Below are 15,291 nucleotides of genomic sequence, written 5' to 3' on the forward strand. Positions count from 1 at the left end.
CAATTTGTTCAAGATATCCTGTAGAAATATCAGTTGTCCTATTGCAAATAGGCTTGTCTTTAAATGACAGCCAATAACAATGCTTGCAAACCTTTATTAGCTTTGAGAGATTTAGATGGATCAATACATTATCTCCAGTCCTAAATTAGTAGCTCAAATAGCCTAAATAAAAGTAAATAAATATAGAATTTAGATTCTATATAGAATCCTAGAATATCAGGGTTGGAAGGGACCTCAGGAGGTCATCTAGTCCAACCCTCTGCTCAAAGCGGGACCAATCCCCAACTAAATCATCCCAGCCAGGGCTTTGTCAAGCCTGACCTTAAAAACCTCAAAGGAAGGAGATTCTACCACCTCCTTAGGTAACGCATTCCAGTGTTTCACCACCCTCCTAGTGAAAAAGTTTTTCCTAATAGCCAACCTAAACCTCCCCCACTGCAACTTGAGACCATTAGTCCTAGTTCTGTCATCTGCTACCACTGAGAACAGTCTAGATCCATCCTTTTCGGAACCCCCTTTCAGGTAGTTGAAAGCAGCTATCAAATCCCCCCTGTTCTTCTCTTCCGCAGACTAAACAATCCCAGTTCCCTCAGCCTCTCCTCACAACTCTTGTGTTCCAGTCCCCTAATCATTTTTGTTGCCCTCCGCTGGATGTTTTCCAATTTTTCCACATCCTTCTTGTAGTGTGGGACCCAAAACTGGACACACTACTCCAGGTGAAGCCTCACCAATGTCAAATAGAGGGGAATGATCACGTCCCTCAATCTGCTGGCAATGCCCCTACTTATACATCCCAAAATGCCATTGGCCTTCTTGGCAACAGCGGCACACTGTTCACTCATATCCAGCTTCTCGTCCACTACAACCCCTAGGTCCTTTTCTGCAGAACTGCTGCCTAGCCATTCGGTCCCTAGTCTGTAGCGGTGCATGGGATTCTTCCGTCCTAAGTGCAGGACTCTGCACTTGTCCTTGTTCAACCTGATCAGATTTCTTTTGGCCCAATCCTCCAATTTGTCTAGGGCCCTCTGTATCCTATCCCTATCCTCCAGCGAATCTACCTCTCCTCCCAGTTTAGTGTCATCTGCAAACTTGCTGAGGGGTGCAGTCCACGCCATCCTCCAGATCATTAATGAAGATATTGAACAAACCCGGCCCCAGGACCAACCCTTGGGGCACTCCGCTTGATACTGGCTGCCAACTAGACATGGAGCCATTGATCACTACCGTTGAGCCCAACGATTTAACCAGCTTTCTATCCAGCTTTTGTCCATTCATCCAGCCCATACAACTTTAACTTGCCGGCAAGAATACTGTGGGAAACCGTATCAAAAGCTTTGCTAAAGTCTGATTATATTATGCTAAAGTCCAGTAATATCTGATTACTAACCCAAGAAAAGGGCAGCAGAAAATACTGAGGTGACCAGGAAAACTTGTCCATTTTCAAATTTCTCAATATTCCTTTGTCTGCCATTTCTGAAAATTTTTCATGATCTCTCTACTATTGACCCTCTAAATGTTTCAAAATTTGTCCTCACCTATGATTTAGCTCTTGGGTAAACTATTCAATGATCTGTTTTGTTTGGGGCCAAGTTTTCAAGAAAGAGTCTAAATTGCAAATATATGCACAAGTATATAATTACCAGTTGCACTCCAGCATGTATCTCTAGCATATTATATTTAGGTGCTTACCTGAAAATTTAGCCAAAACTGATATTTATTCTGAGACGTCAATATGTAAATCAGCTATGGTATGCACAATCAAGTCTTGAGACTCAAAATAATTCAGGTCTTCTGTTTTATCAGCTCTTTAAGATTCAAGAATTGCTGGTTAGCTTTTGAAACTCTCTAGTTTTAAACCTCCATGACTGTTAGAATTATAGGTGAAATTATTCCCATACTATCCTGTTGCAGAGACTGCTTTGCTTTCTTTTGTTTTCCATCATATAGCTAAAGCAGGATAACTTCACCCAACTTTCCAAAATCAGAAACTGAGGCTTGGTCTACACTACAGAGTTAGGTCGACATAAGGCAGCTTACGTCGATCTAATTATGTCAGTGTACATGCTACAGCCTTGCTCCCTCCGATGTATGTGCCCTAGTACATCGACATCATAACTCCACCTCCACAAGAGGTGTAAGGCTTATGTCAGTGTAGTTAGGGTGACAGTGTCCATATAGACTCTGTGTTACTTACTTCTGCTGTTGGCTGTCATTCTTGTAAATTTCACGGATCCATGCTGGAGCTGTGAAATTGACAAGAAAGCTGCGGGGCGTGTCCGGGGCTCCTGCTGCCTGGGCTTCCTGCTCCGAGCCAGGCTGCACCCACCTCACACAGAGCCTGGCTGCCCCCTGGCGGCAGGGAGCAGAAAACAGAGAGACCGGGGGGCAGCAAGGCTTTCAGCCTGTTCCCCCTGCCCCCCACACTCTGCCCCTCTTAAGTGCGTCAGGTGAGGACGCACACCACTGACAGAAGGAGGTTGGTGTGACATGAACCACTGTAGTAATTGTTGCAGTGGTTCAAGTCGACTTACCTTTCTGTTGTAGACATGCCCTCGGGGAAGTTGTCTCAACTGGCAGGCTCTTGAGGGAGGGACAGTCCTTCCTGCTGTTGACTGAGGGCATGTCTACATTGCAGTGAGATCCTGCAGGGCTCCTGGGGCTCAGGTTAAGGGGCTGTTTAATTGCGTTGTAGACGTTTGGGCTACAGCCTGAGCTCTGGGCTCCTTCCACCTCACAGGGTCCTATAGCCCTCGCTCCAGTCTGATCCTGAACACCTACACTGCAGTTAAACAGCCCCTTAGCCTGAGCCCTGCAAGCCCAAGTCAGCTGGCTCAGGCCAGCCCTGGGTTTTTAATTGCAGACGCCAACAAGCCTACTTTTGTCCCCTGCATAGTCAGCAGGCTGAAGTCAGATTGTTGTGGTTCTGTGGATCTTATTACTCGAAGAAAATAAATTAACATTTAAATGCAGATAGATTTCCCTGTTTAATGCAAATTGCTGATTTTTTCTTAATCATCAACTTGCGTATTATTTTGGTGACTGACAGCTAAATAATGTAACGGTTGTATATTTTTCTGTATAACTATTAGATAGCAAGACTGGATAGAGATAAAGAAGAACTGCATAATCAGCTGCTTAGTGTTGATCCCACAAGAGACAATAAGCGAGTGGAGGTACTCCTAAGAGAAAAGGCTCAACTACATCAAAAATTAAAAGGTTTAGAAGCTGAGGTAGCAGAACTAAGAGCAGAGAGAGAAAATAGTGGCGTGCAGGCAGATAATGTCCAAAGAATACAGGTACGGCAGTTGGCGGAGATGCAGACTACAATGAGATCTCTGGAGGTAAGAAGTTTAACTGTCTCCCAGGGGAACACAGCAAATAAATTTGTAAGTTTTTGGACCAGTTGACTCTGGTTCCATGTACATGTTAAAAAATTAAAAACTTTGCATTTTCCGAACTTACTCTGTACTTCTGATTTTATTTTTAAGTCATCACTTCTCAAATTCTGTCATAGCATGGGCTACATCTTAACTGAAAAATTCTTACAGACCATGTCCATTCTCACCCACAGTTCTATTTGCAGTCACTTAAGATGCATGTGTGAATTTCAGTTGCTTAACTGGAATTTAATATTGGGATAGTGTGTGTTTTGATTGTCTTTAATACAATAAAAGTTTTGTCCTTTTAAAAAATGTTAATTATATGATCTACTTTTGTTCTTCATTTAATCAGCCCCATTCACTTGTGTTCATGTGTTTCCCTTCTTGCTTACCTACCACGTGATACTCATGTCTCCTTCACATGTTGCCGCAACTTCCTAGCTTCCTTTTCTTGTCCCCTTGCACATACTTCCCTACTGTAAGGTCCCATCTATCCTACTTCTCTTCTGTACATGCTTTTCAGGTTTCACTTCTCCACTGAACATTCCTCACTGGCTTGAGGGCTTCAGTCCCATTAATGGTTCCTGTTTTTTTGTCTGTTGGCAGCTCCAGTCTGTAGTGGCTTTTCTTCCTACTGTGTAGCTGCAGCCCATAGTTAGACTGGCTTCCTTTCCATCTTACTTTTACAGGTGCCTAAGCTCTTCACTGCAATAGTTTGTTCAGCCGTCCCAATTTTATAGGGACAGTCCTGATTTTTGGGGCTTTCTTATATAAGCACCTATGACCCCCCACCCTTTGTCCCAATTTTTCACACTTGCTATCTGGTCACCCTACACTGCTGTGAGCTGTATTTCTGTAAAAGCAGTTAGAAACAAGGAAGAGCCAGCACTATATGCCTGCCATATTGCTGTGTATTACCATCAAGTGGTCTGAAGACCACAACTTGACAAACACTGCTGTTAGATTTTTTTTTTTTTTTTTTTTAAACGGGCAAGGCATCTTAAAGACCTATCAAAATGCACTTCATAATGCTTAGAACTACTCTAATCTTAATTTAGTAATTTTTAAAATCGTATTGGAGAAAAATAAATTGATTGAAGTCATTGAATGTCAGTGCCTGCTTGCAGGCACACACATCCTTACAGCCTAACAGTTTACTGGATAAGGGTGTAAATACCTGACCTCTCTAACCAAGCCTCCATTCCTTTTGCCTCCAGAAGGCTTTGGGGATGTGGGGGGTGCATGAGTTTGTGGGGGAATGTAGTTACAAGTGTTACTCTGAGTAAATTAGAGACAGAACATAGTGTACTGCAAACCTCTACTAAATATAAATTAAGGCTATGTTTTAATCACTGGTATTTTTAGTAAAAGTCATGGACAGGTCATGGGTAATAAACAAAAATTCATGGCTCGTGACCTGTCCATGACTTTTACTATATACCCTTAACTAAAACTTGGGCTGCGGGCGCTCTGGGGGGTGGTCTGGTGGTGCTGCAGATGCTGGGTGTGGGGGTGGCCCGGGACCCGTGGTGGTGCTGGGAAGGGGGGCGGGGCAGCAGCTCGTGGCCTGGGACCCCCACTGGTGCTGGGGCGCGGGGGAGGTTTGGCAGGCTACCTACCTGGCTCCGATCAGCATGTCGCTGCAACTCCTACAGGGAGGGGCCGCCAGGGGGCACCACGTGCTGCTTCCGCCACAAGCGTCAACTCTGCAGCTCCCATTAGCTGGGAACCGCAGCCAGTGGGAGCTGCGGGGGTGGCACCTGCGGGCAAGGGCAGCACGCGGAGCCCCCTGGGCCTTCTGCCTAGGACAGGGATGGGCAAACTTTTTGGCCTGAGGGCTGCATCTGGGTATGGAAATTGTATGGCGGGCCATGAATGCCCGGTGGGGGAGAGGGACTCTATGGGGTGTAGCATGGGAGGGTTCTATAAAGGATGTTACAGAGGTGGGGGAATGGGGTGCTCATCGGGTGGGAGGTGCTCTATAGGGGTGGTGCCTGGGACTCCTAGGGGCCCTGCCAGCCAGCAGTGACACCACTGCCACGGGAGGAGGCACCCTAGCTGGGATGGGTGCGGCCCCTGCGGTTTCTAGGCTCTCGAGGGTGGGGCTGTAGGAGACCGGGAGGGGACTGGTCTTGCTGCTGCGTGGTGGGGGCTGCCGTTTAGGGGCGAGGTTCCAATCCTGGAAACAACGCAGTAAGGTTGTGCCTGCGCAGTGTGGTTCTGGGTGAAGCTGGTGCTCATCAAGGGAATTGTGAGTCAGGGGCTGGGGAGCACATGTGGCCTAGGAGCTGCAGGGACATATCGGTGGGAGCCGGAGAGCGCCCCCCCCACCCCACCTCCAACCGTGCTCCAACTGTGAGCCCCCTCCCACACACCCAAACTGCTGCTGCTGGCCCTGAGCCATCATCGGCCCCTGCAGAAGTCACTGAATCCATGGTTTCTGTGACAGATGTGCAGCCTTAATATAAATATGTAAGCCAGTAGTGTCCAAAAAGCCCTAATCAAGATTGGGACCCTATTGTTTTATACAGTGTACAATGCATATCAAGAGATAGTTGCTGCTCCAAAGAGCTTATAAATACTTTTTTTATTCAAGGCAGAAAAGCAGTCAGCTAAGCTCCAAATTGATCGCATTGAAAAAGAACTACAGATGAGTAATGAGCAGAATACTCTCTTAACCAGCAAACTGCACAAAGCCGAACGAGAAATCAGTGCCTTGGCCACTAAAGTAAGTGCTTTTGTGGTATCAGCAATATATTTTCACATCTGGTTTCAACCTGAAGAAAAAGGTGGTTTCATCTGACTTTTTAAAACCATATTTCACTTGGTTTTTAATGTAAAACTATTTTCTGCCCTTTGAGTCTATGGTACCTGTAATAAATGTTCTTTAATTATAGATGGCAAGATAGATAAGGAGATTTTATCCTTCTCATTCTCTGGATTTTTTTTTTTTTTTTTTTTTTTTAAATGATGTGGTGCTTGAAGAGCCATATTTAGTACCATACTAGGTTTTTCCAACCCTTAATAAAATATGTCTGGTGCTATCAAATAAGGGTTGTGATTTCTTACTTTAATAAAAATCATCAGACTATAGTGACAAATCTAAACAAAAGTGCTAGAGCTTGAAACTAAAAAAAATTGGATCATCAAGATTTGGTTTCTGGTTATTAAAATAATTCTAGCTAAGAACAAAAACAATGTTACTTGTCTAATGAATCGTTCATTAGACTAGACTGAAGTAAAGAACTCTGTGTTTTGTATTTTCCTTTCCTTGTGGAACTGCTCTAAAAAGTGCCCATCTGGTGACTTCCTTCTAACAGTCAAAACAGAACTTAATTTTCCAGAAACATTATTTGACTTAATGTTAGCTTTACTTCTCATTTGTATATCAGAAAATATACTCAGAATTCTAGTCCCAGAGAAGAGAATGCTTGGACAGACATTATTTTAACAATCCTCAATGCTTCTTCCCAGTACATCTTGGAGAGAATTCCAATGAAAATAATAAACCAAAGTAAACCTTAATACCTTCAGTCTCTACTGGAGAGATTGTGGTTAGATTGCCCACACCATTTCTGAGGCTGCCCACAGATCCACAACTTCTGGTCTCACATATACAATACTATGCAGAATACCTTCAACATAGTTTTGTTTTTTTAAATCAACAAACAAACTGAAACACTAATCTACTGCCTTTTGGAACATACCCCCCAAAATAATAGACACATCCATTCAAAATATTACATTTAACAGCTATTAGCACCATAATATGGCTCAAAAAGACACCTAACACAAGAAATGTGAAAGATGGAACAAATCACAGTCCAAATTTAACAATCCAAGAACTGGTTCAAGATGAGCTTAAGCACACCCAGTACTTGCAAAATAAATCAGGCAAAAAGACAATCTCAGCCCTGAACTACATTTTCCCCATGCACTAAGATTCTAACCTTCTGTAGGAAGAGGACAAAACACCAAACAACCCACATGCGTAATCATGTAACGTGACACACCTAGTTCTTATTTATCTAATTATTTATATTATATTAGCACCTGGGCATCAGGGCTCCATCAAGCTAGGCATTGTATGAACAAATAAGAAGAAAGCCCCTGTCCCGGAAAGTGAACGCCAGATAACTTTAAAAAAGGAAAAAAATGAGCTAAAACACCAGCCTGGCTCTTCCGTCCCTTTTGTGTCTTGTTTGCTCCCCATCAGAAGCTGTACAAGGGGTATGGAGCCTTGAGGTTGTGTTAATTGCTGTTTTCTATAAAACCGCAGGAGTGCTGAGGAATTTGACTAAATAGTAGTGTTACTGGAGGGTAGAAACTTCCACCTAAGCAGGTCTACTCCAAGAATGTGTGCAGTAGGTCCCTCCAGCGCTGCGCTCCCCTCCCACTGTGTATCCAGACAAGCTTATTTCAGAACACAGGTCCTTTAAGTGCACAAGTGATTTATGTATCTTCCTCAGGTTTGTGCCTCAGAAAGCTCCTTATGTTAACTTCATATTTAAGCATCCAAATCCACAATGTAGTTACTTAATAAGCTACTGTGTCATTCTTAACCTTTTACAACTTGTAAGTGCCAGCAGGTTGTAATTACATTTGTCACTGCAAATGGATTTTCATTGTAAGTGCTTTCCTCTAGATATTTAATTCTCACTGACCATGTAATTACTGTGCAGTAAGAGCCTAAACTATAGAAAGTTTCATGTAGGCAGTAATTGCCTTTAGTGATTTGATGTCCTATTTAAAACCACTGTTTTTATGGGGCAGTTTGTATGCATTACAGTTTCAGAAAAGATGCATCTGGTTTCAAATTATTTTAAAACTATGAACAATTGGATTTTTAAAAAAGTTGTGTAGCAATCTATGATTTCTAGATGCTGTAAATTGCTGTCAGACTGAACTGAATAAGGAAGTCTTCAGTGGAATTATTATTTTTCCTGTCTTTTTGTATCACTTCATGTTGTTAGAATCTCTGTAGCTTCATTTTGGCTAGAAGTTGAGGAGGTTTAAGCCAGGAGGGAAAAACATGAAAGCTAGAGTGCTGGCAGATTGACATAACATGGAGAAAGCATCAAGGTCCATAATACTGGATCAAAGTCTTAATGAGGCACTTCAAGTGAGCAGCCTTCTAAGCACAAGCTGCACAATTTTGGGACATCTGCTTGTAGGAGGTGTACGCTTGAAAATATCAAGATACCACATTTTGTTTAGAGATACAATCTGTCTCATTGGGTGTGCAAAATCACAGTAAATAAAGAGCACAAGCCTTTTCTAAAAAGTAAGCTTTCCAATCTGGTGCTTATAGGTGGCTGGTTCAACATGATTTACTACAACTCTAGTATGACACTTTGGTAAATGGTTGAGTGTCTGCTCTGAGTACATCTTTCCTATGGAGACGTATAGTGCAGAAGTATATTATACATGTATATTAAGCATGTACAGTAACTCGTATTAAGTTACTTGTACAGTAATTTATCCAGGAATTTCCAGTGTCTTCAATTTGAAGGATTTATGGAAAGAAAGTGGCAATGGAGTATAATTTGGGGAGTCACAATGTATTAATAGCCTTATTGTTGCTATGTGGATATGGGATATATAGCATCCTTAACCTGGATGCTTGGTAACTCTGAAGTGGCTGTATGAAAAACAGTGGATGAAAAGAATTTATTTAATAAAGTGTATCTTCTCGAATAAGCATGGATTGCCATTGTTTAAAGTAATTTCTTGTAAGGAAGATGCCATATGAAAAGCTTGGAACAAAATAATTGCTAGGGTATAATATTAGTGATTTGGTTTTATTTTCTAATTAACAGGTAGATGAACTTAAGCATTCACACAAATTAGAAGTAACTAATGTCAGACTGGAGGCAGCAAGAGCCAAGAGTGAGGTAGAAAGAGAGAGAAACAAGATTCAAAGTGAAATGGATGGTAATGTGCAATTAGTTTCTAATGGTTTCTGTTATAACCTGCAGCTCCTACCACACTACAATAAAAATTAACTGCAGAAGAAACACATTATCTATTCTAGTGAAGATAGTCAATCTGAAAATGAATTTGCTGTCTAAGAACATTGCCGTATCCCCTAATCCACCAGGTGTAGAAGCTGTGTATGAATGACTCCCAGTTTATGTAAATTAATGAACCCAGGAAACATTTTAGCATAATCTGTGCTAATTCACATATTTAGATAACTTGCCTTGTTAATTTTATTGACTATTGCCAAATTGTATAGTCAGTTTCTTTTTCTCTGTTATAATTAGTGCTTGAACTAAGGTTTTAATGTCTACAGAAGATTACCAACGGGACCTCCTGTATTCCATGAGTCTACAGCAATGGAATTTGCCACAGAGTTAGGCCAAGGATCTAGGCTTTCATTTGAAGAAAAATGATTGTTTCTAGCCTTCATGGTTTTGAAGAAAATCTTCCAAAAACGGTTGGAATGTAATTAGTGCATTTGTTGTCTGTCTGAATAGATTGACAGTCTGAAATAACAGCTTATAGGGGTGTGTAGCAGGGCGAGACTCACCAGTGCAGTGCCTCCTGCTGGCTGTCCAGGGAATTTGCTCTTCACCAGCACTGGAGCACCCCCGCACACCGGTGTCTCACCTGCCACTGGCCCCAGGTCTCTCTCAGACCCCGGTGCCTTTTTCCCTGGGGTTCTGCCCCAGCAGGACCCCTAACCCTCTAGACCCACCGTACCTCAGTGGCTACTGCCAGTCATCAACTAGCCCCCATTCACTGGGGCAGACTGCAGTGTAATGGCCACTCATCATTGGCAAGGGGGTAGGACCTGCTGCCTTTGTCTATCGTCAGGCTGCCCCTCTGCAGCCCCAGTGCCTCTGTAGGCCTTCACCAAGGCCTACGGCCTGGGGGTTTATCAGGCTGGAGCTCCCCAGCTCCCTTTGCCCTTCCCCAGCGCTGCTCTGTGCTGCTCAGACACCCTATTCCCAGGCAGCTAGCCCTTCCCATTCCAGGGCTAGAGTGGGACTCCTCAGCTTCTGGCCTACAGCCCTCTTATAAGGACCAGCTGGGCCCTAACTGAGCTGGACACAGCTGTGGCTGCTTCCCCACAGCTTCCCCCAGCTGTTCTCACTCCATTTCCCAGTCGCAGCCCTCTGCAGGGCTGCTTTTAACCCCTTCTGTGGGAGTGCAACCTCCTGGATTTCCAATATGACTATAGGGTGTGAATGCCAAAGTTTCCTGGGGGCAATTTAAATATCAACACAGTTAGCTGTTTCACAGCTGATCATTTTAGCGGAACATTCACTTTATCCAAAAATCCCAAAATATATCCCTCATTTTCCTGGATGAAAAAAAGAAGCTGTCAAAACCTCTAGCTTCCCCCCAAAAGTTCTAGAAATATAGTTGTTTGCTGTCAATACAAAAATGTGTAGTCCACTGAAAATGTCAGAACAAAAGAAAAAATTAATTTAATATTAAAATAAATAATATACGTACTTCATTATTTATTTTGATATTTCATTCCACAAACCCCTTCACTTTTAAACTTACCTGAAACTGTTGCAAAATTTTCAGTTTCTTCCTGGATTGCCTATAAATGCCCTAACAAATCAAGGGTCAGGTCCATCTTGCCATTGAGTACATGGGCCCTGAATATCACATTAGTTTTCTCATTTCACTCTTCTTCTTACAGCCATAGTATTTAATTATTCAGAATCACATGGGGCAGTAACTTTTCCACTACTGTTGATGTTTCCACAAATCTGTTTTCCATTATTACTGGTCTCTGGTACATTAGAGTTTTAGGTTTTCAATATAGTCCGTATTCTTCCCAATTCCACTCCATCTTGTTTTAGTGAATTAAAACAGGGGATATGCTCTAACTAGATCATTAAAGTTCCATTAGTGATTTATTATTAGTTTCCCATCAACTTCAGCTTGTACTCTCGAAGCATATAATGCATTTGTTCATTTAATCCTTCCATATTCACAATGGAATGTTTTATCCAGGGGCATCTGTTTAGCTAATATGGCTGTTTGCTAAATCTAAATTGCAGACTCAGTTCTTAATCCAAGTCTGTGCTGCTTATTTTAGTATTTTTAGAAAAATGTTTAATCATGATTACATAAGAATTGGTCTCTAAATAATGTGTTTTCTATTTTAAAGTATTTTTATTTAACAGTAGTAAAAGTCTTGCACATTTTATCTCTTTAAAGTGGTTGAATATTATGTATGAGTGAACAGTGGATTCACAGTTCCATTTTATCAATGTTTGTAAAATGTTTTTAATACTTTAAATATTTCATCATGCTGATGTGTATATTGTATAAAACAGGATTGCATTCAGACAATGAAATTCTCAAGGCAGCAGTTGAACGCCACAAAGTGCTACTAATAGAAAAGGATCGTGAGCTCATTCGTAAAGTACAAGCTGCCAGAGAAGAAGGCTTTCAAAAACTTGCAGCATTACAGGAAGAAAAGTATGTTCACTTGTTTACTGCTCTGTTTTAAAAACGGTTAGGAGGCAGAATAGGGTGACCAGATGTCACGATTTTATAGGGACAGTCCTGATATTTGGAACTTTGTCATACATGGGCGCCCGTTACCCCCCACCCCATCCCGATTTTTTGCACTTGCTGTCTGGTCACCCTAGGACAGCATGACTTAACTTATTTAATGTTATATTCAACTGAACATTTTGGCTGTCACTTTGTCCTTGTAATAGTTTTTGTGTAAATATTGAGCATTGTTTCAGGTTAGAACTTGAAAACAGATTAGGTGAGTTAGAGAAAATGAAAGTGGAACAAGATGCTTGGAGGCAATCTGAAAAGGATGAGTATGAAGAGAAATTGCGTGTTATGCACCTGGCAGAAGAGTCTAACAGAAGGGAGCTTCAGAATGTTAGGTAATGTATGTGTTTTTTTTTAAAAAAAAACCTGGTTTAAAAATATACAAAGTGTTTTAAAATAAAAAAATAGTAGCTTCATATAAAAAGGCAAATAAAGAATGTATAGTTTAAAAAACAAAACATAGAGGAGTCATGGGTTACAGAATTTTAAGCAGAGTATCTTTTCCCCCTCCCAATAAATGCTGTTTAAAGTCATTTTTAATTAGTTAAATGTTAAAAACTGATCTCTTGGTGGCTGCTGGTTCAGGCCCACAGCAGCAGAAACCACTCTCTTTCCCCAGAATTGAGGTTTTATGAACATGTGGCAAATCAAGAGGCCTAATTTGATTGCTCCTACTCCGTAAGCCTCCAGTTCTGTACAAGTTTTAACTTAGCAGTTGTCAAAGTTCTCAGTGGAGTTCTACAACTGTTTATCACATCCACATATCCACATGTATAAACCCCAGTGTCAAATCAAGGATATATAAAATCAGGCAAATCATTGGAATCCATGACATTAGTGCAGTCTAATCATACAGTAGAAACATGACTTCTTATTTTATAATTGACGCAAGAGTGTATTGTTCAGAGTCATCAGCCTTTCAAAGGGTTAAACAGACTGATCTGTTTAACTGCTAACAAGCTGAATAGTTATGTTTTAGAATAGTTACGTTTTAATTAGACAAAAATAATGATACCTATGTTAAATTTTAGGTTAAAACTTCAACAGCAAATTATTCAGTCTGAGGAGTTAGAAAAAGAGAAAAGTGAAAATGCTGATCTTAAACAGGTAAGAGTTTTTGTATCATACTGTGATATTTTACTGTGAATGGTCTTCATCCCTTTATTCATTTAAATCAAAGAAGTCTTATGTTCATAGTGAAACTTTTTTTTTTCAATGCTCTTTAAAACTCAAATGGCAAAATTGTATAGAGGGCCGGTATTTTCTGAGCCCTTATAAATGGATTTATCACAGTCTTTTGCTTCAGGTACTTTTTACTCTTTATGTATTCTAAGGATTTCAGAACTCAGAATGTTGCTGGTCCTTTGGCCTAATAAATGCTGTTAACTGGAGAGCCAGGTTCCATACACTTATAAACTGTTTCTCGATAATACTTTGTATTTACATTGCACCTTTCACCCAAGGTTCTTCAAGTGCTTTACAGACATTTTATACGTGAATAAACTCAGGTGAAGTGGCTTGCCAAAATTGCACCATGAATTGGTAACAGAGTTGAAAATACAATCTTAAGTCTCCTAACTCCTGATAGGCCATGTTGTCTCCTGTGTAACTAATGAACCTAACAGATCCTTAAAGAAAGGGAGACTGCAGTACATATCTCATGCTTCCCTAGAATGCAGTTATGGAGCTATGTCTTTGAAAAAGTTGGCTACTTATTTAGCCAGAGTGAATTTACCAATCACAGTTTCCGCTGATAGGGAAAATAGGTAGATGTCTACAGTGAAAAAGAGCAGTTAAGAGTGAAGACATTAGTAAGTGTCTTAAAAAAGCCCACATCTCATACCAAAGACCGTTTGGGTGGGATTATCAAAAATGTTCAAGTGTTGGCCAAACTGTTCCTGGTGAAAGCTGGTAAAATTCTTATTTACTTCAATGGGAGCAGAGTCAGACCAACACTTAACACTCCTGAAAATCCCACCCATTAACTTCATGAGTGAGTGAGTGCTGTGCCCTGTTGGCAAATGCTCTCTTCCAGATAAGCATGGAGGGGAAATAAAGCTCAAGTTCGGTTACCCAGGGATCTTCTAAAAGACAATACATAATATTTTTCACTGTTGCCACTATGAAACAGAGTTAAATTTAGAATTCTGGCACTTACCTGAGCTCCAATTAGCTACCAAATGTAAGTGTTGTCTAATACTCCAAAACTCCTGCAACTTACTCTGCTCTTCTAAAATTTCATAACAGCTTTGTAGTTATGGTGAAGAGGTGCACATATTATGTGCTCTTGTCTTCAGGCACATGTAACTTTCCCCCAGAAAAAAATTCTGAAATTTCTTATACTTGTTTACAGTCAGGAGATGAATCTGCTTTTTGTTTGTTTTTTAGAATTTGAGGAAAATCCATGTAGTGATTTTTTGAGTTAAATGTGTGGCAAGATGTGTGTTCACATTAAAGAAAACTGTTCATATGTTCTTTTGCACTTGCAGCTGACATGCAGGGAGGCTATGCAGGGGAGTGCAGAGATCGTACTCCCCTTCACAGTCATGTAAGGTTGGGCCCTTTGTATTTTGGATAATTGGCTGACTGACTTCTGTTAAATTTCTCTGTGATGCTTCAATATTTTATGAGTGTCAATGTCTCACTGCTGGGCTCTGTAATTTCTGCAAGAGCGCTAGCAAGGGGTACTAAAGAGTAATGACTTTTGCCTTATGCTATCTCTCCCTCCTTGTAACCTCAGAAGAAACCTCCTGCCTTATCCACAGAAAATGTATTGTAAAAGTTCCAGAGAGCGGACAAAAAAGACATCCATATTACGAAGACAAAATGGGACAAATGGCCAGACATCATGGCAACTACCTCCTTCTCCCTCCCATTATCCCAAACTACTTGTCACTTGTTCATATTTTTCCCTTAAATAAAAACTTATATATTTCTTTGGTAGCAAATTCATGATTTGGAACTCCAAGTGGCCTCACTTTCTCAGTGTGAAAATGACTTGCTCGATTATAATCAAAAGCTGAAGGAAATGGTGGAGAGATTAAAACAAGAATGTCGAAATGCAAGAAGTCAAGCAGAAAAAGCTCAGCTAGAAGCAGAGAAGTATGATTTGCTTTTTTGTCTGTTTAATTCATTTTTTTTCTCCATGCTTGCATGTAATTCTTTAATAGTATTTCTCACCATTGCCATGACTCACCGATAATATAATGAAGCCCCTCTTTGTCCAGATCTTGACTGTATCTTGAGAAAAATAAGATTTCTTAGTGTGCTTTTAATTTCAACTTCCTGGTGTAAAAATGGATTTCTGTCTTGTGATAACTTTAACAATATGGATGTGCGTCCATTTTCTTTTCACTTACCAGTTACAATTGAC

General features: G+C 40.9%; 1 protein-coding gene across 8 annotated transcripts in view; it reads left to right on the top strand.

Moving 5' to 3' along the window:
- Nucleotides 1-15,291, top strand: part of CEP83 (centrosomal protein 83) — a 35,834-nt gene that overhangs the window by 11,951 nt on the left and 8,592 nt on the right. For 7 of the 8 annotated variants that reach the window (XR_005223281.1, XR_006290718.1, XM_043545956.1 and 4 more), the window contains 7 exons: nt 3,090-3,341; nt 5,977-6,108; nt 9,200-9,314; nt 11,684-11,828; nt 12,104-12,253; nt 12,950-13,025; nt 14,863-15,020. Coding sequence is in view for 6 of the 8 variants with exons in the window: in XM_043545956.1 (XP_043401891.1) it covers nt 3,090-3,341; nt 5,977-6,108; nt 9,200-9,314; nt 11,684-11,828; nt 12,104-12,253; nt 12,950-13,025; nt 14,863-15,020 (1,028 nt within the window). In the remaining 2 variants the exon portion in view is untranslated. The remainder of the gene's footprint in view (nt 1-3,089; nt 3,342-5,976; nt 6,109-9,199; nt 9,315-11,683; nt 11,829-12,103; nt 12,254-12,949; nt 13,026-14,862; nt 15,021-15,291) is intronic. The other variant, XM_043545972.1, reaches the window with a different exon arrangement.

Source organism: Chelonia mydas, chromosome 1 (assembly GCF_015237465.2).
Source record: "Chelonia mydas isolate rCheMyd1 chromosome 1, rCheMyd1.pri.v2, whole genome shotgun sequence".
In the NCBI taxonomy this organism is placed as follows: domain Eukaryota; kingdom Metazoa; phylum Chordata; order Testudines; family Cheloniidae; genus Chelonia; species Chelonia mydas.